This window comes from Xiphophorus couchianus, chromosome 6, assembly GCF_001444195.1.
Source record: "Xiphophorus couchianus chromosome 6, X_couchianus-1.0, whole genome shotgun sequence".
Taxonomy (NCBI): domain Eukaryota; kingdom Metazoa; phylum Chordata; class Actinopteri; order Cyprinodontiformes; family Poeciliidae; genus Xiphophorus; species Xiphophorus couchianus.
The window spans coordinates 18,356,715-18,376,180 of NC_040233.1; the positions used below are offsets into that span (position 1 = coordinate 18,356,715).

General features: G+C 37.1%; 1 protein-coding gene across 6 annotated transcripts in view; it reads left to right on the forward strand.

The window, feature by feature from the left end:
* Window positions 1-19,466, forward strand: part of mib1 (MIB E3 ubiquitin protein ligase 1) — a 58,175-nt gene that overhangs the window by 5,378 nt on the left and 33,331 nt on the right. For all 6 annotated transcript variants that reach the window (XM_028020061.1, XM_028020062.1, XM_028020065.1 and 3 more), the window contains exons 4-12: window positions 1,959-2,063; window positions 3,551-3,617; window positions 4,073-4,277; window positions 4,981-5,164; window positions 5,663-5,807; window positions 5,928-6,061; window positions 9,782-9,889; window positions 10,011-10,208; window positions 10,352-10,503. In XM_028020061.1, coding sequence (XP_027875862.1) covers window positions 1,959-2,063; window positions 3,551-3,617; window positions 4,073-4,277; window positions 4,981-5,164; window positions 5,663-5,807; window positions 5,928-6,061; window positions 9,782-9,889; window positions 10,011-10,208; window positions 10,352-10,503 — 1,298 coding nt within the window. The remainder of the gene's footprint in view (window positions 1-1,958; window positions 2,064-3,550; window positions 3,618-4,072; window positions 4,278-4,980; window positions 5,165-5,662; window positions 5,808-5,927; window positions 6,062-9,781; window positions 9,890-10,010; window positions 10,209-10,351; window positions 10,504-19,466) is intronic.

A 19,466-nucleotide genomic window follows, 5' to 3' on the forward strand; every position in this document is an offset into this window, starting at 1 on the left:
TAACCAACATTTTAACCAAAAAAAATATTTTTTTGCTGTGGAATTAAAACTTAGAAACTGGAGTTAATCTCATTATCATTAGAATTCACAAGGAAACCCTGCGTATATCATCATACCACATTTTAACTTACATGTATTTTGTGTTTTTGTTTGAGTTGCCCCACTGGGAATAAATAAGGGACTATTTTTCAATTCTATTGTGCATAAAGCTTTCAGTGCAAAACATATTGCCTAATTCATTGGCTCTGTATATCTTTTAGTATCTGTAGAAAGCTTTGGTTGTAGAGGTTATCTGAGGACAGCTTACATAGAAAAACAGAAAAGTATAACTACAATTTTTCCAGACTAATTCATCGGTTGATTTTTTTTAATCAGCTAAATAATTTTACTCTGAAAACATCTTATTACGTAAATATACTTATTTTGTTCTTTTCCTTTACAATGTCTCCAACAGTCTTTGTGAAGCATCTTCATAAAAACATATTCAGGGTAAAATGTAGCAGCCCAAAAAAAAAAAAAAAACCATTCTGGAGGGTCGATTATTTTTTTCTGACTCATCATTAGCCATTGAATGTTGTCTCCTCTGCTGCTCATCATGTTACTTCACAAAATGTAACAAATGTACTCCAACACATTTGATCACTACAGATTGTAATCACTCATTTGACAGTGAATCAGATGCAGTAACTGGTATGACTGTTTTGAAATTGTAGCTCAGAGAGCGAACCAGAAATGAGCACAAATACACAATTTTAAACTGAATATATTCAATGTGCTTAAAAATGTAAGACGGTAAAATGATTCATAGAAATAATGAGTCAAATAAAATAATGTCAGTGACAAGGGATTAAAACTACATGTTATTCTGGATAGTGCAGAAATCCTGCACATCATTAGAAAATAGTCCAATATATCTTTGTTATATCATGTGTATATCTTTGTTAATTTTTTTCCTTACACTAACTAGTGTTTGTATTTGAGTCTTCAGACTCTGGAGTATTCAGTTTAACAGCCCCTCAATGTAATACATAATTTTGTTCTGTTATTTAATGACACATCTCATTAGTGTTTTATGATGCTGTCAGCAGTATGCTGTGTAGAAAACCGCCGCTACATCTCCTGCAGCCAAAATCTGCCGTTAGGTTAGCATGAATATTAAATCTTAAGGCCCATTAATCAGTTTGCTCGGAAAGCGGCCTTAAAGTAATTAAAGTTGGGTTTCAGTATTTACGAAAGGCGAGCTATTTAATTAAAGAATTCATTTACTTAACTCTCGACACTCCTAATATTGTTATGAAAGCAATTTACTGCTGGTGATGGAGAGAGGAAATCTATCTTTACATTGTTTAACAAATTTTAAATAGATTTTGTGGCCCTCTGCGTGTAGCTCATTGGTTATTTATGCCATCAGTAACACAATGTTTTTACTTGTCAAAAGGCTAACAGTTAAGAACCATTTCCCAACATGATATATAGATTGGTGATTTTTCATGATGTTTAGTAGTGTGTGTAATAAATAAAGATGATCAGATATTTTTTTCTCCTTTTTTTTTCTTTAAAGAATAATGGGTAAAAATTATGACATAAAAGAAACGGGTCAGGATTAAATAGGTTTGTACTTCTGCCTACCTCATTTTCAAATGGTTGTAAAAAATATATGAATATATTATGATATTTGAATTCTGAATGTGAATATTTTTTAAATAAAAAAAATAACTAAAGCTAAACACATTTTTAGAAAATTTTCATGCTGTTAGTTGAGTGCAGCTTAGATATTTATAGACAAATAAGAGGTACTGAGAGTCAGAGTGGTGAAAATACTGTGATTAGGACCCAGAATCAATAGAATAGATCAGGGTTTTCGTCTAAAACACCAAATCTGTTAAGCTTTGTAAAAAATTAAAACACCCAAGTGTCATATCTTTATCTGAGCTGAGCTGAGCTTTTCTTCTCCACAGGTGACTGAGATCCAGGACTGGAGTGCCGCCAGCCCTCACAGCGCCGCCTATGTGATCTGGGACAACGGGGCCAAGAACCTGTACAGAGTCGGCTTCGAAGGAATGGTGGGGAAACCGCTTGTCTTCCTCACTGTCTCCATCAGTTTTCTAAAAGAACAGCTGTTAGGGGGCTTTTGTGTTTGACCACAGGGATGAGGTATCCCTCTTTTGCTGCCAGGCCTTTGTGAGAGCCACACAGACTGAATGTGTAAGGAGCCATTGTGCAGGCAGATGGAAGGAGAAGAGATCTGCATGAGAAAAGCAATCTGTTCTTGCTTCCTTTGGGGGGGTGATCAAGTGAACATGCAGGTCAACTTTCAGGTTTTTGTGGCCACAGCTACACACGTGTCTCAAATAAAAGCCCTCTTTTCATTGGCGGAGGGTGGCTTTGCTTTTTTACAAAATGGCCAATCGGGTTTCTTGGTTGGATGACAGATTTTTACTTTGTTATTCTAATAGATTCTAAGGGATGGAGATGACATCTGCCTCTGGAGTAAGGCTTAGAACAGGCTTCCCATCTTGATAATTTGATATTTATTTGTTTTCAAGAAGTCATGAAGTCATTTCTACGGCTTTGGAAGTTCAGGAAATCATGATAAGAACCATTATCCACAACTGGAGAAAACGTGGAACAGTGATTAATCTTCCCAGGAGCTCCAGGCTTATCAAATGTCATTCTAGGAGAGCTTTGACGACTCAGAAGCTGGCAAAAGAACCCAGAATAATATCAAAACGCCTGCAGGCCTCATTTGGTGGTCAGTATTCATGGTTTTACTGTAAGATGGAGAGTGAACAAAAATTACGCCTTATGGGGAAGTTCCCAGATGAAAACCACTGCTGGCTAACAACACAAGAGCCTGACTCACATTTGCCAAATACTGTCTTGATAATCTTAAAGGCATTTGGATTAATTCATTTGTGGATTGACGAGACCAAAGTTGAACATGTGTGTCCCGATCCATCTGGCCTCCAACTCGCATAGCATTTCAGAAAAAGAATCTCAGTTAAATATCTGCAAAGGATGCAATATGTTTTTACTAGTTTAGATGACATTTCACCTTTTAACAAATTAAATTATTGAAAACTGCTGTTTGTGTTTCCTCGGGTTATCTTTGTCTGAAATTAAAATGTAGGTGATTACCTGAAGGATTTCAGTGTGACAAAAAAGCAAGAACAGAGGAAATCTTTAAGGGGGAAAATACTAATTTACAGGACGGCAGTTCTCAATCTGCAGCTGGGGCTATTTGTCGAGACTTGTCATATTCAGTAATTTGGTGTTTCATCCTATGATCATCTCTGCCCTCTAACTCTGCCACAAAGGTTACACACATCTGAGTCATCACCAATGATCTGAAGCTCTCTGTTGGTACCTGTTCTGTTCCACTGCCCAACCTTATCTGTAGGGCACTGATATTGTTGGCATATGCAAACTCTGTGTCACGGTAGCCTAGCTGTGTAGATTTGGTTTTCTACTTCATTAACAATGCTAGTACGGCATTATATCCATATTTAACCTATTCTACTGTTCTCATTTTTTTTTTTATTCCTCTCAGTCGGACTTGAAATGTGTCCAGGATGCCAAAGGAGGCTCGTTTTACAGAGACCATTGTCCTGTTTTAGGTAAGTTAGCCACTGATGTGTGTCTATCGTCATTATTGCACCAAATTTCTCACCTCTTATTCTGGTGCAGTGAATTCAAGGGCATTAGGGCAGTTTTACTCACACCTGTATCTGTTTAGCCACTAGATGGCAGTACTGCATAGTCATGTTGGTCCCAAAATGTAGAACACAGTGAATATGATCCATGTTCACTGTGCTTTAAATAAACTCTCTCTCTAATACTACAGATACTACAGGGAAATTCAGTTCACTCATTAAGTTTGATATTGTTATTTTAGGTATTGCAGAAAAATGTGTGGTGTATAGTTTATGTAAAATAACAGTCCAGTATATTTTATTGATCTCTTTTATACTTTTCTTTAAGGTCACCTGCAGACTCTTAAAGCTTGAAGTGCAACATGTATTATTAATGCATTTAGTTTATCGATAAATTTAAAGTTGTTTTTGCCTCCCAGGTGAGCAGAATGGAAACAGAAATCCGGGTGGTCTTCAGATCGGAGACCTGGTCAACATTGATTTGGATTTAGAGATTGTTCAGTCCCTCCAGCATGGCCACGGGGGATGGACCGATGGCATGTTTGAGACGCTCACAACCACAGGCACCGTGTGTGGCATCGATGAGGACCATGATATTGTGGTTCAGTACCCCAGTGGGAACAGGCAAGTACAGCTTAAGACAGGCCTAGATTTACTCGTTATTAGGAAGTGGGGCAAACAAAACTATACTTTATCATGTCTTGAATTTTACGGACCTTCTTTTACTTAAAGCCAGATACTGCAAAACGTCCTCAAGTTTCTCTGCTGTGAGCAGGCGGACTTTTATGATTGTTACGAGTTATAAAAAGATCAGAGTTGAGATTCTTAACTTCATTTAGCATCTTAGTAATTTGTGCACCAAATACAGCCTTGTTGTTATCTGCTGAAAGTTTATATCTCTTGATCCTTAGCAGCCTGATTGATACACGGATATAGTGTAATAAAACTAGTGTTTTCTTTTAAGTAGCTTCTTACTTTACTTTAATCACCTCATTGTTAGTGGATACAGCTAAATTTGAGTCTTGTTCCCTCAGTAGCAGCATCTACACTAATGGTAGCACTGCCTAGTAGGGCTTATGGATGTTGCGTTCACTGATCAGAAAAAGAATCGGGTCTGGATCTATTGGCTCATTCCTTAAAAGATTGCTTCATTTTAATGGGCTTAAAATTGCTGTCATGACAATCTGCTTGAGATCTTTCTTATCGATTCAGATTATTTTTTTTACAAAATGTTTGCACAGAATTTCTATTCTGTGACCCATAAGTCACATGTACTACTTGTGTGATTTTTAATTGTGTTATTCTAAAGCATCTTTTGTTTCTACAGATGGACATTTAACCCAGCAGTGCTAACCAAGGCCAACGTAGTGCGCAGTGGTGAAGTTACAGCCGGAGCAGAAGGAGGAAACTCCCAGTTCCATGTGGGAGACCTGGTCCAGATCTGCTACGACATCGACCGTATCAAGCTGCTCCAAAGAGGCCATGGCGAGTGGGCTGAAGCCATGCTGCCGGTACTTTTTACAAACTCTTTAGAATAAACCAGACACCCTGCCGTCTTCCTTCTTTCCTCACAGCTTGACGTTACTGTCTCCATTTTATAATGTTTATTAATTGTTTCCCAGAAAGACACATTTTATGCTCGTTTTCTCCATTATGCCAGATTGACTCTTCTCAATAGCTGCTGAGCTTTGATCGCTAACCAGGGCTGTGTGCTGCCTGCTGGTTCTCCTATAGTAGCAGTCCTTGTTATTGATAATATCCTTGAGGTCAGCCCGACCCAGCTTAACATCATCAGTGAGGAGCTCTCCTATATAGCTATTATCAAGATGATGTCATTTGAAATTGGATGATTATGCTCAGTCCATTTTGTGCTGCTGGTTTCGCTTCTTTTTTTTTTTCTTTGATTTTTCCCTAATTTTCACAGACTCTGTAACACACAGCGTTTATGCACAGCCTGAAGACAGCTACACTTCAAACACTAATGAGTTTGTCACAACACTTTTAAATAGACCCTGGGCAAGGTGGGCCGTGTGCAGCAGATCTACTCTGACAGTGACCTGAAGGTCGAGGTTTGTGGGACTTCCTGGACGTACAATCCTGCGGCTGTCACCAAAATCGCCCCCTCCGGCTCTGCTGTCAGCAATGCCTCTGGAGGTACCTGTGAACATGCACTGCTGTCGCTTGGAGAGTATCATATTAGTCCTCTGTCCTCACTTCTCTCTTTTTCTCTGGCACCTACATAAAATCAATCTCTGTTTCCACTTGTTTTCCCAGAGCGTTTGTCTCAGTTGTTGAAGAAACTATTCGAGACGCAAGAGTCTGGGGACATAAATGAGGAGCTGGTCAAGGCAGCAGCTAATGGAGACCTGGCTAAAGTGGAGGACATTTTGAAGAGACCTGATGTGGATGTAAGTAGGACTGTGATTATTAATGCGATTAATTTATCAAAAACTGTTTCGATTAAGCAAAAGGACAAATTTTCATCTAAAAAATGTTGTCTGTTTGTGTTGTCCAATCTATTTTATTCCTATTTGTAAAACCACACCCGCTTTTCTTTTTATACATTTTTTATTTGTTATTTTTATAGCAACCATTAATACATTTATGTTCTTAACAGTAGAGATACAACACACATTTACATAGTCAAAGTTTGTATGGGTTCCAAAGACATGCATATTTGTACATTAATAAACATATGATTCAAATGTTTAGGTCAATAACAATGAGGTTACAAGATTTACAAGGTCTGGAAAATCTCAAACAAATTTGCTAAATATTCCCAGATGACCACATGTGATCAAAGATGTCTGAAACAACTTAGATATTTTACATATCTCCAGGTCCCCCCCAAAAAAACAAAAATTGGTTTTATGTGTTTTTAATTTTTGCATTAATTGCATACCACAAATTTTATTACTAGATGAAACACATTAAATTAATCACACAAGCTTTTAATTCTGTTAATTATGATGATTTCTCCCTTACATGTAATTAAAACATGACATTTAAAATTAGAATATTACACCAGATCAGTATTTCTTTAAATCAGAAATGTGAGCTGAATTATACATATGCTTTCTACCTGCTGAACGGTTATTTTCAAGAAGTACTTTTAATCTGACTCACAAGCGTCCTTTGAACGAGTATTCTGAATCTATTGAATATGACTGTAAATATTGTTTTTCCATTTGCACCGATCAAAACAGCCAGAGAACGGACTTAGCCAATTTCAGATTTTTGATCCCATAGATAAATTGATGTACTTTTAATAAAAGAGAAAAATGGTTTAAACTTCACTAGAAAAATGACGTTTTAAAATGATAAATAAAAGGTAAACAATAAATTGTACTTTAAAGTTGTAAATACATGTATAAAGTTCAAATTCCAGTATTACAATAATAAAATGAAGCACTCTGATGATGCTGAACTGTTTCACCTCTGTAGATTAACAGTATTATTTACATATTGTACATTTAGTTTATTGACATCAAAGCTACGCAAGTTAATGTGATTAAAACAGGAAGAAGAAAAATCGCTCAAAAATTACAAGAATAGGTCGACTGTTCAAAGTTGGCACATTAACGCATGGAGGCATGGTTTTTGTTTAAACATGTATCTAAATATTTCCATAAACATTTATCAAGGGAAAAATTCTGAGACAGACAGCATTTGTAGCTTCAATGAAGGCATTCGCCAGCTTAAAAACACCTACTTTAGCTTTCTGACAAAGTCATCAGGAAACTCCTGGGCTTCGACTCATCAGACGGTGATCATGTGTGGCGCTCATGCTTCTGTAATGTTGCAACAAAACCTTCCAGATGCCCTAAGCCCCTGTTTATTGTTGCCTACATTGAAGTATTCCAGCACTTTAGGTGCTGTGACCTTTGCGATATTGGAAAAACCTTTGTGACTTATTTGACCTTGAACACATGAGTCATTTTGCAACAAGACTTGTGCCGTTTTTGATAGAATAACACCATGTTTTCTCTTTAAAAATGCAACAGATCTGAGCACATCGATAATTGTAGATGAAATGCATAATTTCTGATCTTCTTTACATCAACTGAGGAGTCTCGGTGTCTCCCTGGATAAATCCTCCCACCAGCACTCCTCTCAGTCAGAAGAACGTTAAGGCAGCCCCAGTGGAGGGACCAAGGAGCTCTGGTGTGCAATGCAGCACAGACCTCGATATACTCTCGCTTTCAAGTGGGGAGCTACAAATCCCACATGGTTGTGGATTATGTTCTGATGCATCCCACAGTACAAGGAAACAAAAAAAAATTTATTTACCACAAGACAAAAACTAGTGTCTTCTAGAGGGAAAAAGAAATTCTTACATTGAGTCTGCGGTTCTGTCCTCTGTCGGGCCAGGGGAGTGAATGAATGTGCGTGTCATTGGTGAATGCTGGCCGGATGCCCTGCTGCCTTTCAGTGGAATTATTTGCTTAAAGCTGAGCACACTGAGTCTGGCCAAGTGATTCGGCTGCCAGGACAAGAGATGTCTCGAGACTCCCAGAGGAGTCCACATTAATATTTATGCTCTCAGTTCTTGCAGTGCTGCAGTTGGTGATGAAAGATGCACGCCCAGCCTTGCATACGCACCTACTCATGCAAACACACCCCACAAATCTCTTTATCTCCTAACAGCGAATTTCAGGCATTAATCAAGCAATCAGTCAATTTTACTAATGGAACACTTTTCATGCTGTTATATGCAATGCATAATATTTTATAGAGATTGAAGACAAATGAGCAAGCCAAGCAATGGAATAATAGCTTAACTAGGTGAAAAAATAATTAGATATTCACTGATCAGATTTTTTCTGTCTGGTAAAGATTGTATCCTCCCCAAGTCGGATCTGTTAAATTTAATTTTTTTTTCTAAGGACTGAAAGACATTAGAGAAAAAAAAAGTACCAGGCTGTCAAGAAATGATGTACAAGATTATTTCCATTTGTGCATCAAAGCATAGTTCCCTAATACTGTATCTGATTTAATTTTTTAATTAAACCAAAATGAAGAAATGCATAAAAGTCTATGCAGTTGGTTGATACAATGATAGACTTCCAGTATAAATATTTTCACCTGCTGATTAGTAATCAGAGCCAATTAAAGGAAAACTGGTTGACTATGATTCGTCAGTGCATTGTGTTTACACTGGATCTATTTGTAAAAATGTAATTTTTCTAGTGAAGTTAAAACCATTTTTTCTTTTATTAAAGGTATATCAATTTATCTATGGGATCAAAAATCTGAAATTGGCTAAGTCCGTTCTCTGGCTGTTTTGATCGGTGCAAATGGAAAAACAATATTTACAGTCATATTCAATAGATTCAGAATACTCGTTCAAAAGACGCTTGTGAGTCAGATTAAAAGTACTTTGTAAAATAACCTTTCAGCAGGTACAAAACATACGTATAATTCAGCTAATTTCTGTTTTAAAGAAATACTGATCTGGTGTAATATTCTAATTTTAAATGTAATATTTTCATTACTTGAAAGGGAAAATGAAATTAATTAACAGAATTAAAAGCTTGTGTAATAAATTTAATGTTTCATCTAGTAATAAAATTTCTGAAATAAATAGGTTTTCCAGTAATATCCTAATTTATTGAACGGTTCTACATTAGAGATCTGGATGCAGTTGTATTTGCAATTGTGAAACACAACCTAAAAAATTTAAATTAATTAGTAGATAAATAAACTAGAGCTTAGATATTTTTGATGATGAAATCAAAAACATTTAGAGACTTTCTTCGTTAAAATTAAATGAAAATTTGGAAGGGCCAAAAAAAATATTATCATCTTAGAATTTGATAGCAGTATCTATTAAATAAAATTAACTAAATATGGATAGGCAGAAGTAGTAAAATATAAAAAGCTGAAAAAGACTAAAAAGATAAATTAATTTACTTTATAAATTTATAAATATTGACACTCGGTTGTCATCAGATGTCGAGGAAACCTGTTAAAGATGGAAATTGTGACAGGAAGATGACGCCCGTATGTGATGTTTAGTTTTTGTTCTTGGTTCCTAAAGAAGAACTTTCCTGAAAGACTTTAGCAATCAGTATGGTTCACAAAGATTAAAACTGAATATCGAAATGTAGTGATATTTCTGGTTGCAGGTGAATGGACAGTGTGCGGGACACACTGCTATGCAGGCGGCCAGTCAGAATGGCCACGTGGATGTCCTAAAACTGCTGCTGAAACACAATGTAGACCTAGAGGCCGAGGTTGGTTTAATCTACGTTCATTCATTCCAAAAAGTGCCCTTTGGCATTTTGTAAGCAATAACATAAAGCTAAGAAAGGGAGAAATACATGATGTGTGTTTCTCTATCTTGGCTGTGCTCAGGATAAAGACGGAGACCGGGCGGTGCACCATGCAGCGTTTGGCGATGAAGGCTCCGTCATCGAGGTGCTTCACAGGGGTGGGGCTGACTTGAACGCCAGGAACAAGCGAAGGCAGACCCCGTTACACATAGCAGTCAACAAGGGCCATCTACAGGTGGTTAAAACCTTGCTGGATTTTGGTTGCCATCCTAGTCTTCAGGTAATTATCACCTTATACATTTTCAAAGTAGGAAATATCAGATAAGTGAGGTTTGAGATAAATTTTGGCAGTTCAGCAGAGAGTAATGTTGTTTTAAATAGATTATTTACGGGGCAGTGAGTAACGTAAGGTTTCCCTTTTAGGATTCGGAAGGTGACACACCTCTGCACGATGCAATTAGCAAGAAAAGAGATGACATGTTGTCAGTGCTGCTGGAGGCCGGCGCAGATGTCACCATCACTAACAACAACGGGTTCAATGCCTTACATCACGCTGCCCTGCGAGGAAACCCCAGGTATGTGACAGTTTTCTGCAGTAACGGTTTTAGTGCGAGTAATGAGGACGTATTTAGGCGGGCTGTGAGGAGGTTAAATCCTCAGGATATCACTAAATGCTTGATGCTTTCGATAACAGCTGGTTTGATTGCTGAATTTTAAACACAAAAATCAGTGGAGTTTGAGGCACAAACAGCAGAGTCGTATCTGGAATGCAGAAAACGTCAAGCTTCATGCAAAAAGGAGGGTCAAATTTAAAGCCACAGCGCTCTGCCTTTTCACTGCAGAGTCACTCATTTGTTACTTAATCAGCTTCTTTTACAGACATGGACTCTGATGTAAGCAGCTTTTGAATATCTGGCAGTATACCCATTGACGCTGTGTTGTATTTGCTGTAAAGATCAATTTGCTTCCTTCTAAAGAATCCTTCTCCTTTTGAATGAAGCGTTTAAACTAAGTTCTTGAAGGAGAATTTTTCCTTCACAGATTCTTCTCAAGCTCTAAAGTAAGACCATTAAAAGTTAAATAAGTGTAATTGTGCTGCCTCACTGGGGACATTTTGTTTGTTACCTCAATTTAATTTCAAGTTATTCTTTAAGGCTGCCACCATTACGCCAGCAGATGGCCGGGTCTGTTATGTTGAGTACTGGTAGTTTAGCTTATAGGCTTTAAAGTTAATTTGTAGTTTCCTTTTACTGTTATGCTTGTCCCTCACCATGTGTTGTGAGCAGAGGCTGGCCTGAGGAGGCTGCTCTCTGCAACAGTATTTTGTCTTGTCCTTGGTCGCTGTTATTTCGGGCAGGTTGTGTTTTTTTTTTCCTGTTCTTGTCACTTATAGAATGTAAAGGTGGCTAAGAGAGGAGACTATCTGAATGAGACTGATTGTTCAAGATCTCTTAACATGATGGATTTAGATGTAAAGCGTTAAAAGCAATCATTCGCTATAACATTTGACATACTGTATGCTTGTCATTCTGTGTGTGTTCTTCAGGGAAACTCTTCTGAACATCCACAGTTTGATTTGATTGACAGATTAAGATCAGCTCTTTTGGTTAATTCTTAGCGCTTTAGATTTACCACACATTAGCATACATTTTCCACCATTATTCCACATATTATTTATAGAACTTTTCAGATTATTTTGCAGTGACTGTTGAGCTGTTAGGCAGCCATATTGAGAGCTTGAGGTTGATAAGAAAACTCAAACTTTTCCTGGTTAAAGTCTGATTTCATAAGAGCATTTTTTTCACCTTTTTAGCCTGGAAATTCAACTTTTGAGGGAGAAAAAAGGAACACATAATTTGATTTTATTCTTTCATGCTCTGCTTGACAATGTTACAGCTGGTGTATGATCTTAGCTGGTTTTGCAGCTGCACTCTGCCTCTTCTCTATGTTAGTGGTGCAAGTCTCTTTCATGGATCTGCTAAACCAAACAATACAGGCATGTCCCAAACCAGTAAAACAAATACTTTGGAATTATTTTCTTTTATCTTATCTTGTCTTTCTTTTATTTTATCACTACTGTTTGACATTTAGTCTGTAAAAAACACCCACATTCTCTATGACTTAAGAATTAATGGAGTTAAGGTGGATCACCTGCCATGATTCATTGCTCCTTTCTACATCTGTTGCACTGTGGAAAAGGTGATCCAAAACCATCGCTTGCTGCACACTAACCGATTTATTGATCCATACTAACATTTAAACAAGTATGTTGATATTATCAACTTATACTCTCTTATAATTTCCTAAATTGGTTGCAGCTTGAGCTGCGCGGTATATCAGTGTCTATAATGCTGCATTTGCACAGGACTGCTAAGATCCAATATTTGTCAGGATATTATATTTCAAGTGCCATGCATTCAAATTGTACGTGCCAGTAATATATATTTAACCTTTTTATGTGACTGCACTAAATATCCACATTTTTATGTTTATTTTTATTGGCAGAGATGCAAAGCTCCCATTGGTGGGGACATTGTGATAAAATAAAAGCGAAAAACGTGCCAAGTCCATCAGATTCTCAGAGTAAGTTTAGTGACTGCGTAAAGTTTTTTCTAAATTGTCTAGATTTATACACATTGCAGTCAAAATTATTGGTTTTCCAGTGGAAAAAAATGCTTCAAGGTTGGTCCTGTTGAAAGTTTTACTCTCAAAGAAGAAAAAATAAAGCTCAAGACTTCTCAGTTGACCTGTATTGTAAATCATTTAGTTTATTTAATAAAAGCAATTATGCAATGTTTAAAGAAAAGCTGAGTAAAACACAGCCAATTTGAATTGTAGATATTTAAAAGCAGAGGGTGCATAATTTGTTTTAGCAAAGCAGCTTTGAGAACATACAGTAGAAAGCTGGTTTTCAGTGGGAGTCATTGATTTACAGGCAAAAAGTGCTGGAGTACAGCATTTTCTATATCAGGGCTTCGGTTGTGTTGTGTGTGCATTACCTGCCTCAGTCCACACTCTGTCCCCTCGCTTTCAGAGAAACAAAGATATATGTCCCCATCTCCAGTATTCCCATTTACTTTTATTTCACGCTCGAGCTGCTGCAATATTGGAGAGAGAGTCTACAAGTCCTAAAGCCCCCCAAATCTCTCCCTAGGTCCAAGTGAAAGCTCCTGGTCCAAGCGTGTTTAGTGGAGAGACAGTTGTTTCGATTGATTGGTTTGAGGAATTTCTGCCATAGAATCATATTTCTTAAAAAGTACTGATGTTGGCCCATAAGAAATAGTTTGAGTGGAGTGCTAATCAAGGGTCTTTACATAGAGATTATCATGTGAAGACCACTGACAGAAGAAGTATAACTAACTTTAGGAACTGAATTTACTTGTAACTTTTAACATTCAATTAAACCATTAGTACAGGCTGTTCTGGCATGCGTTACATAAACAAGTCAAAAATATTATTTAGTCCATCAAACTTTATTTATATTGCACCATTCATATAATCCTGTAAAGACAAAGTGCTTTACAAGATTAATAACGAATCTATCCCCAAACAAGCTGACAAAACAGTTTAAAAGATTAAGTTAAAATGGAGCAAAGCACGTTAAATTTCTATCAAAATAATGATTGTTACAGACAAATCATCAGTTTTTTACCCTATAGCTACACTGAGGAAACAGCGAATTGGATTTTAAAAATTCATATTCAAATAAAAATTTGAAATATTTAAGAAATACAATGGGGGTCATAAAACAAAAGTACAGTGCATTAGCAAGTATAACTAAAAAGCACAAGTCATTTGTAAGACAGGTGTTAACGTTATTGTTTAATTAAATATAAATATATAGCATGCTCTGGTGTGGTGTAGGGTTAAGGCGCGACCCATGTACAGAAGACGAAGGACAAAGACCTCTACGACTTTCTCACACAGCCAACTGTCCTGTCACTTCTCTATCAAATAAGGGCCACTAGAGCCAAAAAAATGTCTAAAACAAGAAGCAAATAAAATAACCCAAATTAAAATGTGCATTAGATTATTTTGCATCGAAAAGCAAACGCTGTGTTATTACAAGTCAGTTGTAACTAATACATAAGCATCTATAAAGAAGGCCCCCAAAAGGACAGTTTTAAATACCTTTAAATTATAGAAGAAACATTGATAAAAATATTAAATACATAATTTATTTAAGAAATAAATATGGAGTAAGAAAACAAATTCAAATTGGTGTAAAAATAAATCCCTTTTGCAGTTTAGTCATTAACACACAACTCTGATAGCACAGAGGCAGATATGAATCACTCAAGGGTGTCTTTTAATTAGAAAAATATTGCTAGTTATGAACATGAAATTCTTCCATTTGGGTTTAAGCAGACAATCTGTCAACGTCCCTGTTGTCTGCGTGTGTAATCTGCTGAGTTGTTTTAAGACTGTGGCTGGGCTATACAAGAGTGGAAAGAAGACTGAAGAAGACTCATAGGAAGAACTCAGTGGGTGACGAATGAATCTTTCAACTTGAAGTCCCGAACACCGAGAGAAATCAGCTCTACTCACCAGGGAGTCCTACCAGACTTTAGCTCGTTCATTACTCAGACATACACCAGTACAGTGTAAATACCGATGTAGTTTTAAACTGTTAAAGGTTTTCTTTATGATCTAAGTTGTGCATTGCGTTCTGTGTATTCACCATAACCACAGCTTACACAACCTCATCTATGTCTCTCCATCAGGCTGCCAGAAGTCAGTAGCTTCCACTGTACTGTAAATAAAAGATTAATATCCCATGATCCATTAAACAAGTCCTGCCACTGCTTTTGGTAGTCGTTTAGGTGCCACCTCTTTGTAATACCTGTTCATCTGCATTTTCTGTGCAGCTCTGAGCTTTCTTTTAAAATGGGTTGATATAGACAACCCCCAAAGGGTAATTGGCCTATATGAGGAAATGGAGGAGTCTGCAAGCCTTCACACTGTGCTGTTTAAACCAGAGAAGCTTTTGGAATGTAATGCCAGAACTAACAGCCTGCAGCAGAGTTGAGATGTTGGAAAATGGATCTTAATTGTATAGAAAATACAGTCATGGGCGTTGGAATGTGATGAACATTTAAGAAAGGTGAACTATGATGTAATTTTGAACTTTTCTTGACATGTTCTTCATAACTGGCATGTATTCAGAAATATGCTTTCTCACAAAGGTTTTATGTAATGCATGATAAAAATGATACCATGCATTGTAATTGTTAATAGCCAATAATGAGTAATATACATTTTCATTACCCATACAATTGTTTTGAAGAAATAACCAAAGTTTTATACTGTAAAAAAATCCGTTATTGTTGTAGATGTACAATATTTATTTTTAATCTCTGTTTGGTGTGTTTGGTCTATGTTTAAAGCTTTTGAATTGCTGACATCTAATGAAAGTCATGCTAGCTAGTGGATTAGTTAGCAGGACACTCATACATTCTCACACAGACACGTTGGTGTTGTATTTCTGACAAAGTGTCTGCTGGATGCCTATGCCCTGTTACAGCTGTTTGTAGTCTGGTGTGGCAGAGAGGCGACCCTCAGTCAGGAAAAGAGGACAATAACTCAATTTTGCATGTGGATCAGTGTTTTTTTATTTTTATTTATTATTAAAAAAAGAAGACAGATGTTACAGTCACCAAGCATACCAGATGATAATAGTGCTGTTCTTACGCTGTTGAAGGTGTCAAACCCAATCGTGGATCCTGTAGTCATCAAAGCATAGCTACAGCTGGTTGAAGGGGACCAAATCCATTCAAGAGGTGATTTGGTTCCATTTTACCAGCTTTAGCAAAGCATTGTTTCAGAGTACCTGTTGGTAAGAAATACCTTCAGATTTTTTTTTTGTTTGTTTTTTAAAGGTTTTGCCTCATAAATAGGTTAACATTTGAAGAACATTTAGCAGTTTAATAGATTTCACCACTCATCTCACTAGCTGACGTGATCAATAGTGCACCCTCTTAATTTCAGTTTCCTTACTCGCCTTCATCAACCTATCTGACACCCAGGTATATTAAGCACCTTCACCCCGTTTACCATCACACCAATAATACACAGGTACAGGTTTTCAAGCTGAGCTGCCTCCAATGCAGTCTATTAATCTTCCTCGCCATTTTTCCAAGTTTTGCCCCTTTCATAGACTGTGAAAATGTTCTCTGAGAAAAAAAGATCATAATAATCTGTGGCTGTGCACTTGAGTCAAATGTCCTGGAGTCATGAAGCAATTACAGACTCTGACAGATGGGCCCCGCTGCAAGCACGCTGCTGCTCCGGTCACCGAGACGGCCAACAGACAAACGCAGAGGCAAAAGTACATACACAACTTCTGTTACTTGTGTTCCTACAGCAGCTCTTGCGGGTGTCAAGTCCCAACATTAATTTAAGCCACTCTTTTAAGTCCTTTAGGCTGATTTGCCTTGTAGAGTGTTCAGTTTGAACAGTAACTCAGGATTTTATTTCACATTTCTTTTACTGCAGAAAAGGACTCAATATATGCATGCACTGAATGATCTCTTGTGTTTCCTTGAAGAAAATCCATCATGAATGTAAAATGATTTGGGAATTCTAACATCAGACAATGCTTGTTTAGGAAAAACATCACTTTTCACATGTTGCCTTGCTGCTTTACTTGTATATTTTTGCACATTTAGACACAATCCAGCAGCATAACTAGACATGCACCAGTTATTAGGCCAGCAATTGGAATCTGACAATTTTTTTTCTGGATCAGCTCTGATTAGAGATTGTCAGGTCATTTATTCAAAAATAAATCAATGTTTTTTATCTGTCTATTACATGCATCATATAGGGAGCATTATAAGCATTAGTGCATGTTTTGTGAGGTTTATGTTTTGCTAAATATTTTGGGGATAATCTTGCAATTACTTCAGTTTCTATTTGGTAGAGAGGGAAGTTTAAATCTGATGGCCTACCACGTTTTTCCTCTAATGTAGTCCTTCAAATGAAAAAAATAATAAAAAATTGGCCCTTATCAGTGTAACTCTAAACTAAAAAATCTGTTCTCCCTCACTAGCACGCAAAAAGTCACTGCTACACTTAATTTTTTAATTTAATTTACTTAATTTAATTTAAATGTCACAGTTACTTGACACTTATATATTTTTAACCAGAACCTATTTATTTCTAATATCTCAGTTGTTTTTGTCACCACATTTCGCAAGGGCCATGAACACAGTCTGCTACTCTAATTATTGACTTTTTCTGCCAAAGCACAAATGATATTCTCCAAGTGGCCGATGACAGCTGAGCGATATACAGCCTTGCTTGTAGACAGCATGGAGGTCAACATAAGGCCAGCTTGATATGGCACACCAGGCAGGTCTATTTCTAACATACATATGCACATTCATGCTTACTTACTTACACACATTCACTCCAGAGTCAGGTGGCGGGGCTGCTCAACTCATTTAAGGGCCATAACAGGGCAAAAGCCAGGGGCACGACAAGCACCAAGCATTTGATAATGTCAGCATCTGCTGGGTTTGTCACTTAGACAGCAGGTCAAGGCTATTGAGAGGGCCTGGTGAAACGTGCTGGGCATGGCTCACCCGTCTGAGTTTCTCTACAGAAAACAGTGCTGAATGATCAGACATTTCAAACAAATGGATAAAAGGTTCAAATGAACTTTGTTTATTGTCCAGTTACCATCATGTGAGAATTTTATTTTAAGTTTGTATCTGCAGGTTAGGTTTTCTCGTTTTCTCAGTAAATCTAACTAATTTCTTTTTACTTATTTCCAACTGTTTGAGTTACTTATAATTTGGTGCATCTAGGACAGGGGTTGGTGACCATAACTCTTTAAAAACCAGTTTTATGGTGTGCCACGAAATAGAATTAGTCTAAAATCGCAACCTTTGTATGCTCCTCTAAAATTCAGATGGCAGTCATTTTTTACAATACCTGCTCTTAAAAAGCATTGTTGCAAGTGAATTAACTTAACAATATTAATAATTTTAGGTTTTAGAAGTAAGAAAAACAAACTTTTACCAAATGGAATGGATACATTTTTTTTGATATTTCTAAAAAAAAATGAAGAGGAGGGAAAAAGCAAGTTGTATGTAATCTGATAACAAAAAGTATTCATTGTGCAATTAGTTGAATTGTGTTGTTGAAATTTAATGCAGAAATTGAATAGAAAATCAATGAAGAGCTAAAACTTAATTACCTCTCTTTATAATGCTCATCTTCTTAGTTTTGGCCAAAGTTATTTCAAGCCACTGTTGAGGGGCTAAAAAGCTGCTGGTTCCAGACCCCTGATATAGGTTGTCCTTTTTTTTTTTTTGCTTTACTTAATCCATCAAGTCTGTTTTCAAAATGATTTCTAAACAGTTTACCTTAAACGTGTCTAATTTACGCTTAAAAGAATTGTAGCTATTAGTAATACTACAAATATAAGTAGTCTCTTTACAGTTTTCTGTCAAACAAAAAATTATGTAAACTACCCTGACACAAAACGTAGTTTTCTTTTCAGACTCAAATTCAAATAATATCTAAAAATAGTTTACTCTAGTTTTGTCAGACCTTTAAAAATAAATCTTTGTCTTTTTGCAGTGAGGTAATTTGAAACTTTTATTTAACCTGGCATCAAGTTATGGTTATGAAAATGTGTTTATGAAGGCATCTAAAACATTTTAAAGAGAAATAAACGTGTACTAAAGTTAGTCTGTCCCTCGTTTTCTGATCTGAGCAAAGGACAGAGAAATGGGGGCCGGAGTGGGTGAAAGTGCTAGATATGAATAGCTCACCATGCAAACAACTGCATGCTAAGCTATTGCGGTCCCCTCACCTCAATTCTATCTCTGTACCTCTTCCCATATCAGTTGCCTTTCTTTTTGTTTGAACCAGTCAACAATTGGAATCAGCTGACAGGCCAGAGCTGACCCTGATGCTGCATTGTCACTTTTTGATGGTCTAATCTGGCTGCCATGCGGCCCGGCAAAGCATTTGGCAAGCATAGCAAACGTGAACAATGAGAGCAGGACTCAGAAAAAGGGAGGGGAGTTGGTGTTGGGAGGCTGGTGTGCATAGGGCAGCAGGGTTGATGCAGGGTGGGGGTTGTGGGTAAGGGCAAGAGTAACAGAGAGCAGTTGTAGTTAAGATTGTTAACATATAATCCACACAATGCAGCAACAGCACCATGTTTTTCTGCCTCATCAGCAGCATCTTTACTCTCCTTCAGTTTCATGTTTATTTTTGTAATTTAAAGGGAGCAGCAATGTTGGAGATTTGATCCAAGTCACCTTGCTTGAGCCTTGCAGGAGCACTGGAAAAGATTATGGTATTAATAGTTAGGAGCAGCACGCTGCGTACCACTCACTGCTGAGTGAAGTTGGTGCTAAGTTGCAGTTGGCTGACTGTCAGAAGCCATAATGCAGCAAAATCAGCCAAGAATGAAAGGAGGCCCCAGTTTATACAGCAAGGTCACAAGGAATCTCCACATTGTCATAGGTGGCAAATACCGCTACATGACGCTGTCAAAAGAAGCTCAAGACGGGATTTC